Consider the following 17,030-nt stretch of genomic DNA (forward strand, 5'->3'; position numbering starts at 1 on the left):
AGTTGAAGCCACCTAGAAACAATTCATGCTTGATTTGAAGACAATGGAAAGGGCAGCTGCTATGTATTATTGATACGAGGGCATGTGTCCATATATGTGATTTCACAGTTCTAGGTACAAGAGATTATTTTGAAGTCACTTTTTATTTAAATGGGTTCTTGGTATTCTGGCAGTAGGAAAGCTTGTGACTTGCAGCTGATAATGTGCTCTGATTCTGATAGCATGAAATGCTGACTGGTTTTGTGGAATGCAGTCACCTTTAAAAGAAGGTGTGCGTGGCTTTAACAATGTGAAAGGCAAAACTGCTTTTATTTTCTGTATAACTTGACTAGACTGGAACACAACAACATTAATTGCAGTCATTGCTTCATCCAATGACAGCAGTCTGGTTGGACATTATTATGAGAAAGCCATTCTTTCACACACAACAAACAAAGTATTCTACTGTGCTCCTGCAGTGGATCAATAACCATTTTTGACTCAGAAATGGATAAAATACTGCCTGGATGATTATACTGAGGGCATCTCCAGTGCAGGTTGATACCTAGATGATAAGCAGGGGTAGGAGAATAGGAGGCTTTTCCTGAGTAAAATATCCAGAAGGAGTAAATGGAGGGTGTCTAAACTGTTTTAGTTGCAGAGATGATTATGTTATTAGAACTTACAAGATTCCTGTAAGAGACTTGAGAGGCTGAAGGGGAGAGCAAAATATTATATAATCACGGCTTGACATCTGGTTTGGTTTTTAATCTGTCTCAAGTATCTCTGTGTGATTAATATTATGTGTACAAAATGGTTTGTCTGAGCCTACCTAATGCCTGTAGGGACATGGTTGGATATACATTTTGCTAAGGGATTCTAAAATCTGTGTTCAGCTAAAGCACTGAAAATCAAGTAATAGATGCCTGTTGGAACAGTGTTAAAGTTTCAACATGGTATGAAGGTAAAATACAGTTTAAATTCCTGATGTAAAAAGCCCTTTAAGCTTCAAATTTTTCTGCATGTTCTCATTTACAATTTACTGCAAATTAAATGCCTAGCAAAAGGGTTTTATGGTCATACATGCATCCCATCTACAGTGAGATAACTTGTGTTTATATAGGTGAATTCTGCACTAATTTCTGCTTGTTACTTCTGATTGATGAATATACTATGTATCTACTATGTGTCTACTTTTGTCACTGTTTTCTTCTCAGGATCAGATCTTTATGGAGAATGTTGGTGCTGTAAAGCAGCTTTGTAAACTAACAAACAATCTTGAAGTCAGAATAGAAGAATTGGAACAGTGGAATAGGAAACTGGCCAGGCTGAAACGGCTCAACAGTTTAAAGTCAACAGTCAGTGAAGAGAGCAAAGTCAGGTACCTCTGGCTGGGATGTTCTCTCATAGCTGTCACACAAGTTGTTAAGGTGATCTCTAAAGTGATAGAAGTGAAAACCGATTTTACTTGACAGTAGAGTTCAGCTATTTTCCAGCATTTAAGTTGTGCAAAAGACCCCAAATTTCTCAAATTTTTTTAGTCACTGATGAAATTAATGTTTGAAATGGCTGTTAAATTGCAGTAATTTTTGTAATTGCTTCTGCTGCATAAAGTAAAGAGTAGATTATGGCCAGTTACAGCTCCGGGACTTGGAAATTGTTTCTAAAGCAAATCTGCAAAGCTGCTTCTGCAAGAAAGAATCTTCACTGGTGCTTCAGTGGAAGTGATGAGTGTTTCCTGTTTCTAAGCCATTTCCCCAAGTTTTCTTTGAAATCAAATGTAGCATTTAAGAGCATTCACCTGAGTGAATTAACTGGAAACCTTTATCCTTGAAAATGAATCTGCTGACACTTTTGCCTTTCCCTTTGTAAATGTTAAAATTGCAAAAGCAAGTGATATTAACACATTAAAAATGTCTTTTCTTCATTCATTACTTGCTGAAGCATTTGAATGTTAAAGAGATCTTGTCTCTTACAGCAGGTATAGTCGAGCTAATAGTCTCTTGCCATCAGTAAAATCAGTCCCACCAAAATCCAGGAAGGTGAGTGAAATGAAATGCATGTTTGAGTGACTTTCTTTCACTTTCTCTTGCCTGTATCATAGTATAGGAAGTTGATACCCCTTTTCAAAGAGATCGTATAAGTGAGGAAATACATCTATTGACCTTTTTCAAGACCGTCTTCCTAGGCTGCCAAGTCCTGTTCTTTAATATGAACCAATGCTCATTTGCCTACTTTGCTTGTGCCAGTGCCAAAGAGCAAGAGAAAATAACAGCTCAAATATGCTTTGTACCATAATGACAGTCCATCATCTAAGATTATCCTACTTGTTTGAAATGTGCCTTTCTTCTGTATTTGTACCAGTCCTGCTTTTACACGGTCTGAGCACATAATGAGAGCTGCTGAGCTTTTAGTTCTGGACACTTACTGAGTTCTTTATTTGATTTTGAAATACTTCAAAAGAATAAAAAATGGCAGGAAGAAAGGACAAGGAGCTGTTATTTTTATGTATCCTTTCTTCTACGATGTTTGTGCCCCCAAACTATCAACAATGCACTGAAATTCTTGGGGACCTTTTAATTACTGAAAATTTTCTCTGTAGATGTTGACCCCTATATAAGGGTGATCAGGAAAAAACCAAAGGTGATGTAAAATCAACCCAGTGTAGTATTTCTTAATCTGCTAGTAGTTGCTTAGATATGTGCCACTTAAATTAACCAAACTTTTTTTTACCCTAGGTTTGCTTATCAAAGACCAAATCTGTGAAGATTTTCCGGGTGACTATAATAGCTTTGATTGCTATTATGGCACTATGGTAACAATTAATTAACAATAATGCACTGAAAGTCTTGGGGACCTTTAATTACTGACGTTTTTCTCTGTAGACGTTGACCCCGATATAAGGGTCATCAGGAAAGAAACAAAGGTGATGTAAAGTCAACCCAGTGTAGTATTTCTTAATCTACTCGTAGTTGCTTAGATATGTGCCACTTGAATTAACCAAACTTTTTTTTACCCTAGGTTTGCTTATCAAAGACCAAATCTGTGAAGATTTTCCGGGTGACTATAATAGCTTTGATTGCTATTATGGCACTATGGTAACAATTAATTAACAACAATTTGGCTTGTTTCTCCATTCCCTTTTCTACTTATCTGAAAGAATATAGCACTTTTTCTTCATCTTTTCCCTTCCTACTTGAAGAACACAATGTATTTAAATTAACAATTAATATCCCTGGTAATATTGTAAAGTTGAAACCATTGTATAAAAGTAAGGTACTCATGGAATGGACACATAACTGATCTCTCTCCACTTCACAATGAATGGTGCACCTTGAGTCTACCTCAGTGGCTTGTACTACAGGTGCAAACCTGGACTCTGCATGCTTTATCCAGTCATTCTGTGCCTAAGTACAATTTCTGATGTACAGAGTGATTCTGTTGTGTGAAATGAAGCTGAACTCGTTCCCACTGTGGTGTGCAATTATGTGACTGGAAGTTTAACTTGTGACATTGGACTTGTGGAAAGGAAAGTATGCTCTGGACTTCTGAGATTGCCAGTCCAAAACCCTGTGGGTTGCAATCAATCTTTTTGTGACCTGAGTACTTTGAACTGGTGGTGTGATTCTATTTAGGTTGGAAAGTGGCTGTATTTTGTGTTGAATACAAGTACATGAACACAATACTGTATACAAGTATTTGATCTAAACCCCATTAAATTCAGCTGAATTTATTCCCACTAAAGTGATCAGATAGTTAACACTTGCATGACTGCATTGTGACACAATGCTGTCAAGGTATTATTCCTATTGTGTTGCATAAAAGATGGACGTAAATCTACAGAACAATTCTCTTTCTACAGTGCTTTGACAATATGGAGCCTGTATTTACTTAGCCTTCATGACAGCCGTTTTGAAAATCATCCAGTTTACAGGCAAGTAGTTAAATCACCATTAGTGAATTCAAATTAGTAGAATCACTAATAGACTGTGGATCAATTTATTTTGGTCCTCAACTCTAATGTCCGTTTCTTAATGAATTGTTTTTCTTCATCAGCACTACCTCAAGTTCTGTTCCAGTCTCTCCCTCTACTACCACAGCAGGTACTGTGTCTCTGCTGGTCTGCATACACATAATTGGCTATTATAAAATGCCAGTGCACAGCATTTGTGGGAATTATATTTTGGTTTTGTTGTTGTTGTTTCTTGCTTTCTTTTTTAGCATTGCAGAGTGAAAGCACAGTTTCTCAGACCACACAGCCCATCAGCAGGATCCCTGAAGTGAATTTCTGTGACATTTTACCTTGTGACAAGGTCTATTGTTGTCCAATTCATCAACCAAAAGTCAAATTTATAAGTTATGGAAAAAATAATGCAAAGGAAAAACGTAAGTTGAAAATGTAATTCTTTATAATTTGAGCAGAGGATGAATGCTGAACGGAAAGTGTGGGGAAAGGGCCAGAATCTTTAAAGGTAGTTAGCTTTCTACAAAAGAGCTTAGTCCAGAGGATTAAAAAAATCTTGATATAACTAATCATCACTGCAGTCAATATGTTTTTGAAAAATCTGGTCTGGTTACCCTTAAGAATTTGGGGCCCTAAGATATCTTGTCTGGTGTCACTGTTTTTCCTGGCCATTCTTGGTAAATTATTTGATGTGAACTGGAAAGTCACTAATCCCTTTAATTGACCTTTGGCTACACTTGAATGTGAGTTGATTAGGATTGTAGAGAATTAATTTACAGGTGCAAAAAACTCCAAAAAACTGAATTATGTCACAATGTGGTGGTACTACATCTTTTCTATGGGCAGAGACAGAATGCCAACTGCCTGAAAACATAAAACTTACACTTAAAACTCTGATTGTTAAGGCAGGGATTTTGAACAGTAATATTTGAAGCCAGAACTCTGTAAAATAAAATACTTTTACTGGAATTAATTATTTTAGTGATACTGTCTGCCAGATATTATATGTGTAGTGCATGAGAAGATGTGTTGTTTACAACTTTTATAATACTTATAAGAAAGGGTTAATGCATAAAGGTATGCATAACTTGTGGGAATGTGTATTCCTCTCTCAGAGTCCTTAACATACCCAGTGTGTGGAAGCAAGTGTCACTATTACTAAAGCAGCATTCATACTCTTCCTATCTTGGCCTTGGGAACAATCCTGGCAGCACAGTTGACAAAGTGAAGTGAAACTGGGGATTCTGAAGTACAAATGTCTGCCAGGGCAGGCATCACCAATGGCTGTGGCTCTCTCAGCATGAGCAGTTTCAGTGGGGCTCACCCACTGGCCATTCTTTGCTCTGCAGACAAGCTGCATGTGAGTGCTCCTTGAGATTCTTGTGATCAGTGCTGCAGTAAGCCCTGTGGCAGATAGAGCTCAGTACAGCTTTCAAGAGGTCATACCTGAGTGACTTATATTGCTCTGAAACCTGAAAGAGTGTTGATTAATTAAGAAGATATTAATCTCATTTATAAATGAAGGAATTATAGATAGATAAAAATGAAATATGAAAACCTTCTATCCTCAGCTGGCTGCCTCTGATATTAGGTGGAAAGAGAAGATAAGAATAAACACAAAGCATTACCTTCTCAAGGTTTTATGCTCCAAATAGCATTAAGAGTGGATCCAAGAGTGAAAAATCAGCACAGTACACAAGCCACTGAAAGATTTCAGTTCTGCACAAGTTTAATGAACCTGAATATATCCCCAGATGGAAGGTAACAATGTCAACATGAAATCCAAACAGAAGGAAAACCAACAAGCTGTTTAATGTAGCTGTAGCCAAGATAAATGAAAAGGAAAATGTTTTCAGAAAAAAAGGCTAAGCATTAAATATGGGGAATAATCATGATAAAAACTGGATGCTTTAGAATCAGCTGATCAGTCCGATTCATGGAAAGGTAGAGCTGTTTGAAATTGTAACTAAATTAAATACTAATTCAAGAGTTATTACAGACCTTTTGCTGCTCCACATGCAATACTTGAATTCTGTGGGTGCAGACTACTGCATACATTGTAGCTCCTAATCCTTTGCATCCCGGAGCTGTTGATGAAAGGGCTGCTCAGAAAGTTCAAGTAGAAGCAAAAGCATTCATAAGCAAGAGAAAAATTATTAAGCAAAACCTCAGCACAGCTTTATGTCACCTAGTTTCATGTGTCCTTTTTTCCCCTCATATTTTCTTTTAACTGATTTCTCTGGAGGATTTAGGCTTTTGAACTTCACAAAAACTCAGCACATCTTTATGTCATCTAGCTTAATGTGACCTTTTTTCCTCATATTTTCTTTTAACTGATTTCTCTGGAGGATTTAGGCTTTTGAACTTCCATTGATTTCACTGGAATTGAGGAATGTGAATACCCTCCAGCATTTGGGTTTTTCCTGCTCTCTGCTTCCATGCCATTAGTGCTCACTGCTCTCCCCTTAGTGTTAAGTGCCACCAATAACCAGGAGCTGTCCTTACTTGTTGTTTCTCCCCAGTGTCTCTTCCCTCACAATAAAAGGTTGGTGAGAGCTCCTGCTGGATTTTGGTCAGCCTCAGGCATTCCCATTTATTGCCTTCAGAGGGCAGTTAACAGATTCATAGTAAAGTACCACCACAATGAGAAATCATCAGCTGATTTTTCCCATGCTGCCTACAGAATATTGCAACTCACTTGAATTAAAACCATAGAGTATTTGAGGGGAAAAAAATACTACGTTTATTGGATGAGTTTTTCTTCATCTTATCTGAAGATGATGGTTTTCCTTATTACATTCTTGTCATGCTTGTTATTTGTTATTGAATTGGATCTTCACACCCCATGTGGGGCTTTGAGAAAACCCTCAGTGTTACTATATGTGAGAGAGTGGAATTTTATTTACAATTTATTAAAGGTTGCTGTGGTGCTTTGTGGTAGTTCTTGGTCTTCTCAATTGGCACCTTGTATTCAAAATTTAGATTGCAATATCTGAAAGGACAATGAAATTATAATTCTATGATGAGTAAAAACCCAAGTGAAACTAAAGTTCTATGCTGGTTACTGACTTAGTGTAAATAGTGGAAGTCTTAGTGAAGGAAATCTGTCTTTTTCCTGGTTTTTGTACAAAATTCTGATACTGCTTAATGCTTTCTTCCACCAAATTTTAAGTGTTTACTAATTCCAAGTTTTTAGTAAATATTCCCATCAACACTTGCATGGGCTGAACTATTTTATCTGCATAGAGCAATCTTTTACCTCCACTAGGGGACATAGGTTTTCTACAGAATAGCTCTCTGTTAATGAAAATGCAAAATTACAGTGTTTAATGCATTGCTAGCACATCTGGACTATTAAGAGAAGTCAGGAGAAAATGAATGTGTGACAATTAGTTTGTGAAGGAGGAATGAGAGAATGAACAGGCTTTAATTAGATCTGCCCCAAGATGAGTGTGTGTGTATTAGTGACTGCATGTGTTCAGTAACCATTTTCCTAGGTGTGCAGAACTGTTTAATGAAATGGGACAGCAGATGATTACTGAATGCAGCAGTTACCACCAAATCTGGCAGAACCTGTAGATCTGTATCATGAGTTAGTAAATAGGAAATGAATTCAAGGAATAGCTGGCAGCAGTATGAGAGTTTTATAAAAAACACAAGGCAGATTAAAATCCCAAAGATGATTTTGTATTTCATTGCTTCTGGGCCTTTGGATTCCATTTGTTAATGTTGCTCCATGCTCTTGGTCACCTACTAGCATGAGAAAAGTCTGGATTTTCTTATTTCCCAATACTGAAATGAAATCCAAATCTGGAATGAATAAGAAAACAATAAGGTCAATCCAGCTGTCTTGCTTCAGTCTCAGTAATAACGCATTTTGATCCCTGCTTCCTATAATGAAACAGTCATTCTGAAATCAGAAAGTTTCCTTTGGAAAACCTAGTAATGGAGTATTTTGGTATTCTAGAAGTGCTATTCAGTGAAACATGTTAGTTTAGGCAAAATCAGCATTTCTCAGTGCCAGTTGCCTGCCTCTGAACAGATTCTTAGCTGGCAATCTGTGTAGAAGCACAGGAATAGCATTTCCCAAGGGCTTGAAGGGCCATTTGCCTTCCCTGGTTGTACTATATGATGATTATTCAAAATACCTTTAAAGATCACTTTTCTAGGCAAGTGTTGAGAAAATGAATAGAATAACAATTAAAGACAGAAGTTGTCAGCTTATGTTACACAGCCTAGTTCCATGTGTGAAGGTACAGAGGTGACATCAGGGAACAAGGTGATCATTTATTAGAGACGTGTGTTAGCTTTTTTTATTTGGTTATGCATCCTCTCTCTGAAGTACTGGCTCACTCCTCAGTATCTTAACATCTCACATTCAAAAATTTGGGTTATTCCTGCAGCCTGTATTTGCACACCAGATGCCTGTAATTCCTAATGCCATTTTCTCACTAATAAGAAAGATGTGGCTTTATGTTCTGTTTTGTGCGGAAGTGCCTGGCTGCATATTGACTATCAGCTTGGCTCTCTGTTATAGAAATTGGTGGTGTTCTCTGTGTGATGAAGTCTTTTCTATTAGGCTGTGTTTTAGAAATGTTTTTGATATTCTGTAGATTTCAAAAACTTGTTATCTGCAAACTTATTTTGACTGTGTATATCTTCTTCTGAATGGAGGTGCATTGTAATTTAATGATCTCTCTCATGGTTATGCATACCTTTATTCAAGAGATAATTAACAAAATATCTTCTGGTTTTGTAGTCATACTTTGCTGTTACAATTGTGCAAGACTAATTTGGGGAATGTTTGTACATTCATCCTTTTACAGGGAACAAAAGTGACACGTTACCCAAAGGAGATCCTGTCAAAAAACCTGGTGGAAGACCTGATCTTGGAAATGACTGTAAGTCCTATATTTAAATGAAAAAAAAATTAAAATATTTACTTGTATAACTTTCAAGATCTACTTTTAGGCTTTGAATTCTGCTTCTGGACTTTAAGGAAGTTTCAGTTATAATTCATCATTATAGAGAATTAGCACTTGTGAGTTTAGTTCCTGTGAACAACAGGAAACCTGTGATTCATGTAATTTTTAGTTTATTCTTACATATTAATTAGATTTTTATAGACATTCTGACTGCCCTTTCTAGAGAGTTCTTAGGCTTTGTTTCAGATACGATAAAATGATAAGTGGCATTTTCCTTGGCAGGGACTAAAATCCTCTGCTTAAGGATAGGAGTGTGATATTCATGTGCAGGAAACTCATGATGCAGTGTGAAGGAAGTGTTTGGGGTTTACCTCATCTCACCTAAGGGATTAAAATGTCAACTGCTCAAAGGGGCCATCCCTACCTTCAGATCCTGACACTGCCTTCAGAGGAGATGAAATTAAGTTCCTTGACACAGGAAGCTTGGCTTGATTTCAGGTTTCCCTTTTAGTGACTCTGCACTGCTGTCAGAGTCAGCCTGGGCTGAAAATATTGATTCTTTTATGCAAAGATGAGTATCTGCTGACTACATATGTTATAACAGCATGCTCTGGCACTCATTCACTATGAGCAGGATTATGCCTTGTGTCTTTTTGGTTTATGTGAATCCTCTGTTTTAAGGCTTGTTTTTTTTTTTTTTAATAAATATTTGATTAAAGAATAGGCAATGTTTGGATGATAAAACATCTAGACTTAGACATCTAGACCATGCATTTAAAGCAGATGAGGAATAGAATACAGTTCTGCTTGCTGCTTGGATGTCCCCCAGTGGGATGATCTGGGAAAAATAATTCCCCTTCTGATTTTTTTGCATGGGTACACACACCTCAGATGAGATCCTCTCATGAGTAATGAGTTGCTATGTCACAGGGAGATGTTCCCTGTGCTACTTCTCTGAGATGAACATGCTCAATCTCCCTTTGACACTTGCAGATATTTGTATGCTGAAAATTAAACATTTACTACCACACAGAGATTTTATAATCAGAGAACAGGTCACCCCATACTCATCAAGTTTCTCTGCAAAACAGCGAATGGTTGCTGTGGAACAGAGGAGCAGAAACACAACCCCAGTGTGCAGAGCCTGATGTGAAGGGCATGGGCCTGCTGAGCCAAGTCCTCCTTGTGCTTTCTGCACCACCTCGTAACCCCAGGTGGAGGGTCTGCAGAGGAAGCTGTATGAGCAGCAGCTGAGATCCCCTGGTTTGTTCAGCCTAGAGAGGAGGATACTGAGGGGACACCTCCTGGTGGCCCACAGCTTCCTCAGGAGGGGAGGAGAAGGGGCAGGCACTGATCTCTTTGCTCTGGTGACCAGTGACAGGACCCGAGGGAACAGCAGGAAGTTGTGTCAGGGGAGGTTTAGGCTGGATATTAGGAAAAGATTCTTCACCCTGAGGTTGGTCAGGCACTGAAACAAACTCCCCAGAGAAGTGGTCATGACACCAAGGCTGCCAGAGTTCAGGAAGGATTTGGACAGCAACCTCAGACACGCGGTGTCTGCCTAAGGGAAAAACAATGTTATAATTTTGTAATATTCTACAGATAGATGATGAGTATAAACTCATTATAAACATGTATAAACCTCATTAGATTATGAGTATAAACTCATCATCTATCTGTAGAATATTACAAAATTCTTGCAAAAACAAAAGTTCTTGCAAGTCCAAGGCAATATTATATGAAGAAATAATAATTTTCATTTAAGTTGCATAGTTTTCTTCCACAGAGAATTAGAAGCAAGTTTTGTTGTATTCCATATTATTCCTCTCAACAAAGATGAGGTTTTTTAAGTGAGTGGTTACTTGAATGAGTATGGCTGCTAGTACATTAACATGAGTATTGGCATATTTGAGTTTTACTTGCGCTGCCATCAAAGTAGCCTTCAACATCTGTTGATGTTTAAGACCAAAAGAAAATGGTGCAATGTTAGGTTCCCAGGATACTTGTCCTTGCAAACTGAACAAGGTTCTTATCTCCAGTGGCAGAATGATGGTAATCAACCAGGGGCTTTTAACTGAGTGCTAATTTAGACCTGCAGCAAGTCCTGTGGTGGCAATCAAGGCAGTAGACTAACTGCAGTTGTATTATGCTCTTATCTAAGATTTCTATAATAATAAAGAAAAAACTATTGTTCTTAATATTTTTAGGGATTGATACAACAATCAGTTCCATACAGATTTTGGAAACTCAGCAAAGCATTGACAACCGCTATTGTAGTAAAAATCTGCAATGCAGGTAGTGAATTTTTAATAATTATTATTTTATTATTTAATAAAATAATAAAAACAACTGTTTTATTATGCTATAGTAGAATAAAACACCATTATTGTGGCCTGGCTGCTTCTGGTCACAGTTGTTTCCTCTTGCGTATGATAGTCTTTGATACCTTTTTATGTTTTTTTCTGTTTAAATTTAAGTGCAATTTCCATGTTTTGGTGAAGATACTGTCTATCTCAAAATTCCATGTGTATTAACACAACCTTTTTCAGCTCTGGAAACTACAGCTATGTTATTCCTATTAACAAATACACACCCATGGATGTAGAAATCTCACTGGAAATAAAGTAAGTACAATTAAAAGGAATATGTGCAAAAGACAACAGTGGTTCTTAATTTGATAGGAATTCTTGTCTGATGTCTATTGTTATACAAATTTGTCCTATTCAGAGGAGTGTGAAAAATCTATGCACAACTAAATTGTTAATGTAGACCTTTTGAGTAGATTTCTTGCTGTTGCATAGGCCCAATACCATTCTCAGCTCAAGGAAGATTTCACCCGATGTTGCAGGTATTGAAATCCAGAAGTCTTAAGCTTCAATCCTAATAAGCATTCGAGCAGACATGTATGTGTGCATTAGCAGGATTGTGGTCTCTGGCCTAGGGATCTGATTTTTCTTTTGCTGCAGAGAAACATTATTAGGAACATAACATGAGTAACTCCAGAGAGTACTTCTTTGGGCCTGTTGTGCCAAGCCCTGTAAAAGGGGATCCTTCTGTAGGAACTTCTGATGTTGCATAAAATTGTGACTTACAGCAGGGAAAAGCAGCAGACATATTCCTTTCAGCAGGTATTTTCTCCTCAAAAGCCGACCTCCACTGTGTTCTCCCAGATGGAACAAGTTATTTATTTTGGAGCTTTATTCTGAGAAAGGCCAGCAATAGCCAGAACAGCTGCCAAACAATCTGCTTGACAACAGTTCATGACTTCTGTCTCTGAAACAAAGGACTTGTCCAGTCTTTTGATCTTCAGTGTTATCCCTGTAAACTTCTGCATTTTTCAGATAAGATGAAATATAACAGTACTCCTGAAGTACTGCTTGTTTTCTACAGCCACTGAAAATTTGTCTTTTAAATGTATGCCATTATAACCCAATAGTATAGCCCTCCCATGTAGGGATTAATACATCATATACAGAGTTTCACTGAGTATGAGTGTATTTTGAATATTGGTTTGTGGTTTGGGGGCAACTGATTTTATTTTTAATAAAGCCATTTATCCTTATTTTTCTCTGTTTCTTGAAGCACCACAGAACCATTAATTATATTTCTCTGCAAAGTCACATTTGGAAATTATTGCTCTCATTATTCTTCAAGCCAAAACACTAGGAAGAATTTTCAAGAAACCACACAGGTAAGATTTTTACAGCAATACTCTGGGTTTTGGGAATCCTTTTTATGAAAGTAATGGTTGCAAAATTCCAATATTTGTTGAAGTACTAGAAATCCAAATGCTGGCACTTTGAGTCTATCAGTCATGGCTGGCTTTGGCATGGATATAATGGGATGCAGTCTTTTTGTTGGAGTCAGTTTTATAAAAATCTATCCAATAACTCTCTGAAAGGACAGTTTTGATTCTGCTGCAGTCTAAGCCACCACTACAACTTATTATAACTCTAGAGATATTTAAGAAATGGGAATAACTTATCACTCAGAACTTTAGGAGAATACTCCAAACTCCTTCCATTATTATCTTATGGGTAATTAATTCCAGTTTTAAAGTCTAGAATTTCCTGTAACAATGGTAGTGTTCTGCTTTATTTCTGTGTGAACAGGAGTTTACCAATAAATCCCTCTAGGGAAAATTCTTCATTTTAAAAGCAAAATTGTTTATATGTCATTCTCTGGATTGCCTCAACAGGGATAAAAGCTGGTAAAACAGGTTAGATTTTCCCAATAAAAGATATTTAGTGACCAGGTTTTGCAAATCTTGAAGCATCTCCAGAAAATTGATGAAGGCTTTAAACTTTCTTCATGCACCCTGGACATAAAGGCCTCCTTCAGGGCCCCTATTTGTCAATGTTTGTTCAGAAATGTTTATTCTGGCTAAAACAGTAGGAAAAGCAGAAACAATGATAATAGCATTTCTGAACGCATTGTAGGAGAAACATCTCTGAATTTGGAAGTATTTTCCAATTTCTTCTGGAGAAGAGTCTTCAGAATTCTGATCTATGAACCCATACCTAACATGTTTTTAATTTGTTTTTGTTGTTGTTTGGGTTTTGTTTTTTTGTGCTTAGTCAGATTACAGCACGTGAGATACCTCCAGCTAACTTTTTGCTCAACTTTTCAAATGTCTTGCAAAAAGTTTCAGGCTTCTCTATGACAGTGGCATAGTCATCCAAAAGCCCAAATTTTCCAAGTTTTGACCTGTCTGCTGTAATTTCAACAGAACTGAAATTAAGTCAGACATAAGTCAGACATAGAGAGCTCCACAATGCAGAAATGTCCTTGAAGCTTAGACAAAACTGGTCAAAGAGATTTCCTGTGTCAACCTGAAATCCACATCAAAAGATGAAAGCTAACTAGCCTCCAGCAGCAGCAAGCTTTCAGATTTGATGTGACTCAGAATAGAAATGCTGCCTAGTTGAAGAGGTTTCTTTTAAGAGGATTTTTCAAGGGATGGGAAGGCTTATACCCTACCAAAAGGCAGAACAGCAATCATTTGGACTCACCAGTCCCATGTAGGTTTTGGCATGTGAACATATTGTCTCCAGCAGAGAGGATGTGTCAGAAAGTGAAGTGAGGAGAGAAAGATAAAGGAGTTGAGACACTAGAAATGTAAGTTACTGTGGATCATTAGGTAATAGAGAGGTGAGGATTTTGTTTTATTCATTGTAGCATAAATATTTCAGGTACAAAATATGTTGTTTCACTTTTGCATGGCAGAACACTGTAATAAAAAATAGCATGAAAGCTTGCAGGTATCTGGTTTTGAAATAGTGAGTGAAGACTCTACCCGTATCTTTAGAATATATAGGAGGAAATCTGTCTTCTGAGCACTGTTAACTTTGCTGTCCCAAAATCAGCAGAACCGCCATTTGCTAGTATTACAAATTAAAGCTCTCAGGCCACCTGGCATATCAGGAACAATCCCTATTTTGGGGGGAAATTGCTTAGAAAACGAGTGAGGAATCCAGGTATTCAGAGGCAGCTGAGTGTCACTGGGAGTCAGATGCCTGCCAGTTCTCCTGCATGTGGAGCTGATCAGAGTAAACCCACATTTGCAGGGCTTAAAGTCAGCACTTGATCTTTAAATACTTTGCCTGTAGTTATCAAGTCTCGGTATCATAATTATCTTGCACTGCATTTGTCAATGAAATATTTCCAGAGTCTGTCCTCTCCAGTTTCCCGTGGAATGAGGTTATCTAATCTGGCTCTCATTTGTCACCTAGGGACGCCAGCACGTTTGGGCTCTCCCTGTATCCAAGCTGTATGACAGCGCCTACTCCTTCCGCGTAGCTGTGCCGGTAAGCCTTTCCCAAGGGCAGCAGAGCAAAAGACAGATAGCTTTTGAACTGAGAGAAGTTCCTGTATGAACCTCCTTTATTCTTCTTTTGCAGGGTTTTGCTAGCTGCTCAACAGACCGTTACTTTGCTGGAATGTTTTTTACTGATTACTACTTCTACTTTTATCGGCAGTGTAATTAAAATGTCGCAAAGTATTCTGTTCTTTGGGGAAAAGATGAGGAAACACTTCATATGAAAAAGAGACTTCAAAATAATCCTGGATATTTTTTAAACCTCTTTCTGGGTTGTTTGGGACTTTCTTGGCTTTTTTTGTTTTCACTTTTAAATTAAAAAAAAGTAGAAAAATAAAGTGTTTGACAACAACCATAGCTCTGCATTTCCAGAACCTGTTTCTAAAAAGACACGAGGTAATGGAATATATGATGCTGTTGTGGGTGGAGTGGGAGCTTCAAAGTTTATTAGAGAAGCCTTCCCATAGAGTCACAAGGTGCAGAATGACCTCTGGCTTTCTTAACTCCTCAGAGAGGAGTCTGGGAGTGGTTGGATCCAATCTTAGCTCCAGACTTGGTCAACGGTATAAGTCTAAGGAATTATACACATTGATTGAACCTTTGTACAATTTTGTCACACAGAATTAAGGATGGCAAGCCAGATGAATAAAAATGAATGATTTATTACGATAAATGATTAAACAAAAAGATCTTAACCAGAATTACTTACTACATGGTATAGAAGCTAACACTGCTAATATAGTATATAATAATGTACTGTATTAAAGCAATGATATTAAAGCTATCAAAAAAGAAACAATTATTGAGTAGAGATCAATGTTACTCACCCATACCAATGATTGTGGGCAAACATCTTTAGCTCACCTTAAGAGGTGTCCCCACCCAAGGATGCTCCAAGAAGGAGTGTGCTGGAAATCCCTGCCATCTGCCACTTTTATAGTGTATATATATAAATGGTACTCTTATAGTATAAAGTGGTTCACTGTCAGTCATCTGTCTCCATATGGTTATGGAGAAGTCAGCTGTGTCAGCTCAGCGTCTTTAGATAACGATACCTTACAATATCTGCCACACCTTCACCTCACTATCAGCATGTTTAACTTTGGAGTTATGAGTCAGATTTGGTTTTGTGTAATTCAGCACCAAAAGCAGCATGACACCGCCTCTCAGTTCCCAATGATAGCTTTGAAAAATTTGCATTGCTCAAGCCTTTACTGCATCCCAGACAGAGCATCCTGCTACAGATGTGTGAATAAAATGATCGTAAGGATCATAGTGAAGTTATATGATATTGTATGTACAGCAGACAAGAGCAAATGGGTAGGAACACTGCTGAGCTGGGATACTCTTCAGTTTTCAGAAAATGGGAAAATGATTAAATGTTATTTATTTATTTATTATTCCTTTGCAATAAGGAATAACCTGCTTCTGTCCTATAGGCATACACCTTCTTTTAGTATCTGCTGCCCTTTTTCAGATATAAATACATTTATTTTTTTGTTGTCAGAACCAAAACCAACCAAAACTCTAAAAGAGAAATGTAGCACTCTGTTAATGCCTTCTAAAATAAGTGTAAGTCAGGGAACAACAGGTCAATTCAATTGTCTGAGTGTTTCATTTCAGAAAGCAGTCCCATCATTACCACCACAGCTGTGTGATTTAACAACGCTGCTGCTATTTCAATGAGTTGTGTTTTAGCTACCTTTTCCCCCTCTGAAACAGGAATGAACTATTTACTCTTAAATTCAGGTCACATTTTTTCTTGTTGTTTATGATTTGTGTTAGTATGATTAAAGAATAGAAAATAAGAATGTCTTGCCTTCATGGCTTTCTAAGTTGCATATGGATACACACCTGTATGGGAAAATTCTTTCTATTTATATTTAGGAAATACATTTTTAAGGAAGAGCTATTCAAATGAAGTTCTACATTAATTTCTCAGAAAGGAATCAGATATAATAATCAACTAAGGTGTAAATAGTGTTGTAGGGTATGTTTAGATCAATACTTTTTTGTGTAGAGAAGAGAAAGTAAATATAATAGACTGACTGTAGGCTTTTAAAGATTTATGATATGAAAGCTATGTTTGAAAAACTGTCCTCTGAATGAAATTATTTAGCAGTGAAAGGGAAACATTAGGAAGAAAAATTAATGTCTAAAAAAGACCTTGCCACAGTCTTTGTAAACACCAGTGTGCCTTAATTATATATTTATTACCTGACAACGTGATGGGAGAGTTTAATTTGTTTCAGTGTCTTGATTTGGCATTTCTTTTGTCGCTATTTTGGGATTTCCTTTAAGATCTCCTTTTCACTGACTTTTTTTTTTAGATACATATGCTTAG

General features: G+C 37.2%; 1 protein-coding gene across 3 annotated transcripts in view; it reads left to right on the forward strand.

Moving 5' to 3' along the window:
- MYRFL (myelin regulatory factor like) overlaps window positions 1-15,376 on the forward strand; it is a 36,263-nt gene extending 20,887 nt beyond the window's left edge. For 2 of the 3 annotated variants that reach the window (XM_039703853.1, XM_039703855.1), the window contains 12 exons: window positions 1,197-1,360; window positions 1,958-2,021; window positions 2,718-2,794; window positions 3,842-3,913; window positions 4,036-4,082; window positions 4,201-4,365; window positions 8,770-8,844; window positions 11,076-11,163; window positions 11,418-11,492; window positions 12,451-12,559; window positions 14,601-14,675; window positions 14,769-15,376. In XM_039703853.1, coding sequence (XP_039559787.1) covers window positions 1,197-1,360; window positions 1,958-2,021; window positions 2,718-2,794; window positions 3,842-3,913; window positions 4,036-4,082; window positions 4,201-4,365; window positions 8,770-8,844; window positions 11,076-11,163; window positions 11,418-11,492; window positions 12,451-12,559; window positions 14,601-14,675; window positions 14,769-14,855 — 1,098 coding nt within the window. In that variant the 3' untranslated portion in view covers window positions 14,856-15,376. Of the gene's footprint in view, window positions 1-1,196; window positions 1,361-1,957; window positions 2,022-2,717; window positions 2,795-3,000; window positions 3,078-3,841; window positions 3,914-4,035; window positions 4,083-4,200; window positions 4,366-8,769; window positions 8,845-11,075; window positions 11,164-11,417; window positions 11,493-12,450; window positions 12,560-14,600; window positions 14,676-14,768 lie in introns of all 3 variants that reach the window. The other variant, XM_039703854.1, reaches the window with a different exon arrangement.
- The last annotated feature ends 1,654 nt before the right edge of the window (window positions 15,377-17,030 follow it).

This window comes from Passer montanus, unplaced genomic scaffold, assembly GCF_014805655.1.
Source record: "Passer montanus isolate IOZ18808 unplaced genomic scaffold, ASM1480565v1 scaffold17, whole genome shotgun sequence".
Taxonomy (NCBI): domain Eukaryota; kingdom Metazoa; phylum Chordata; class Aves; order Passeriformes; family Passeridae; genus Passer; species Passer montanus.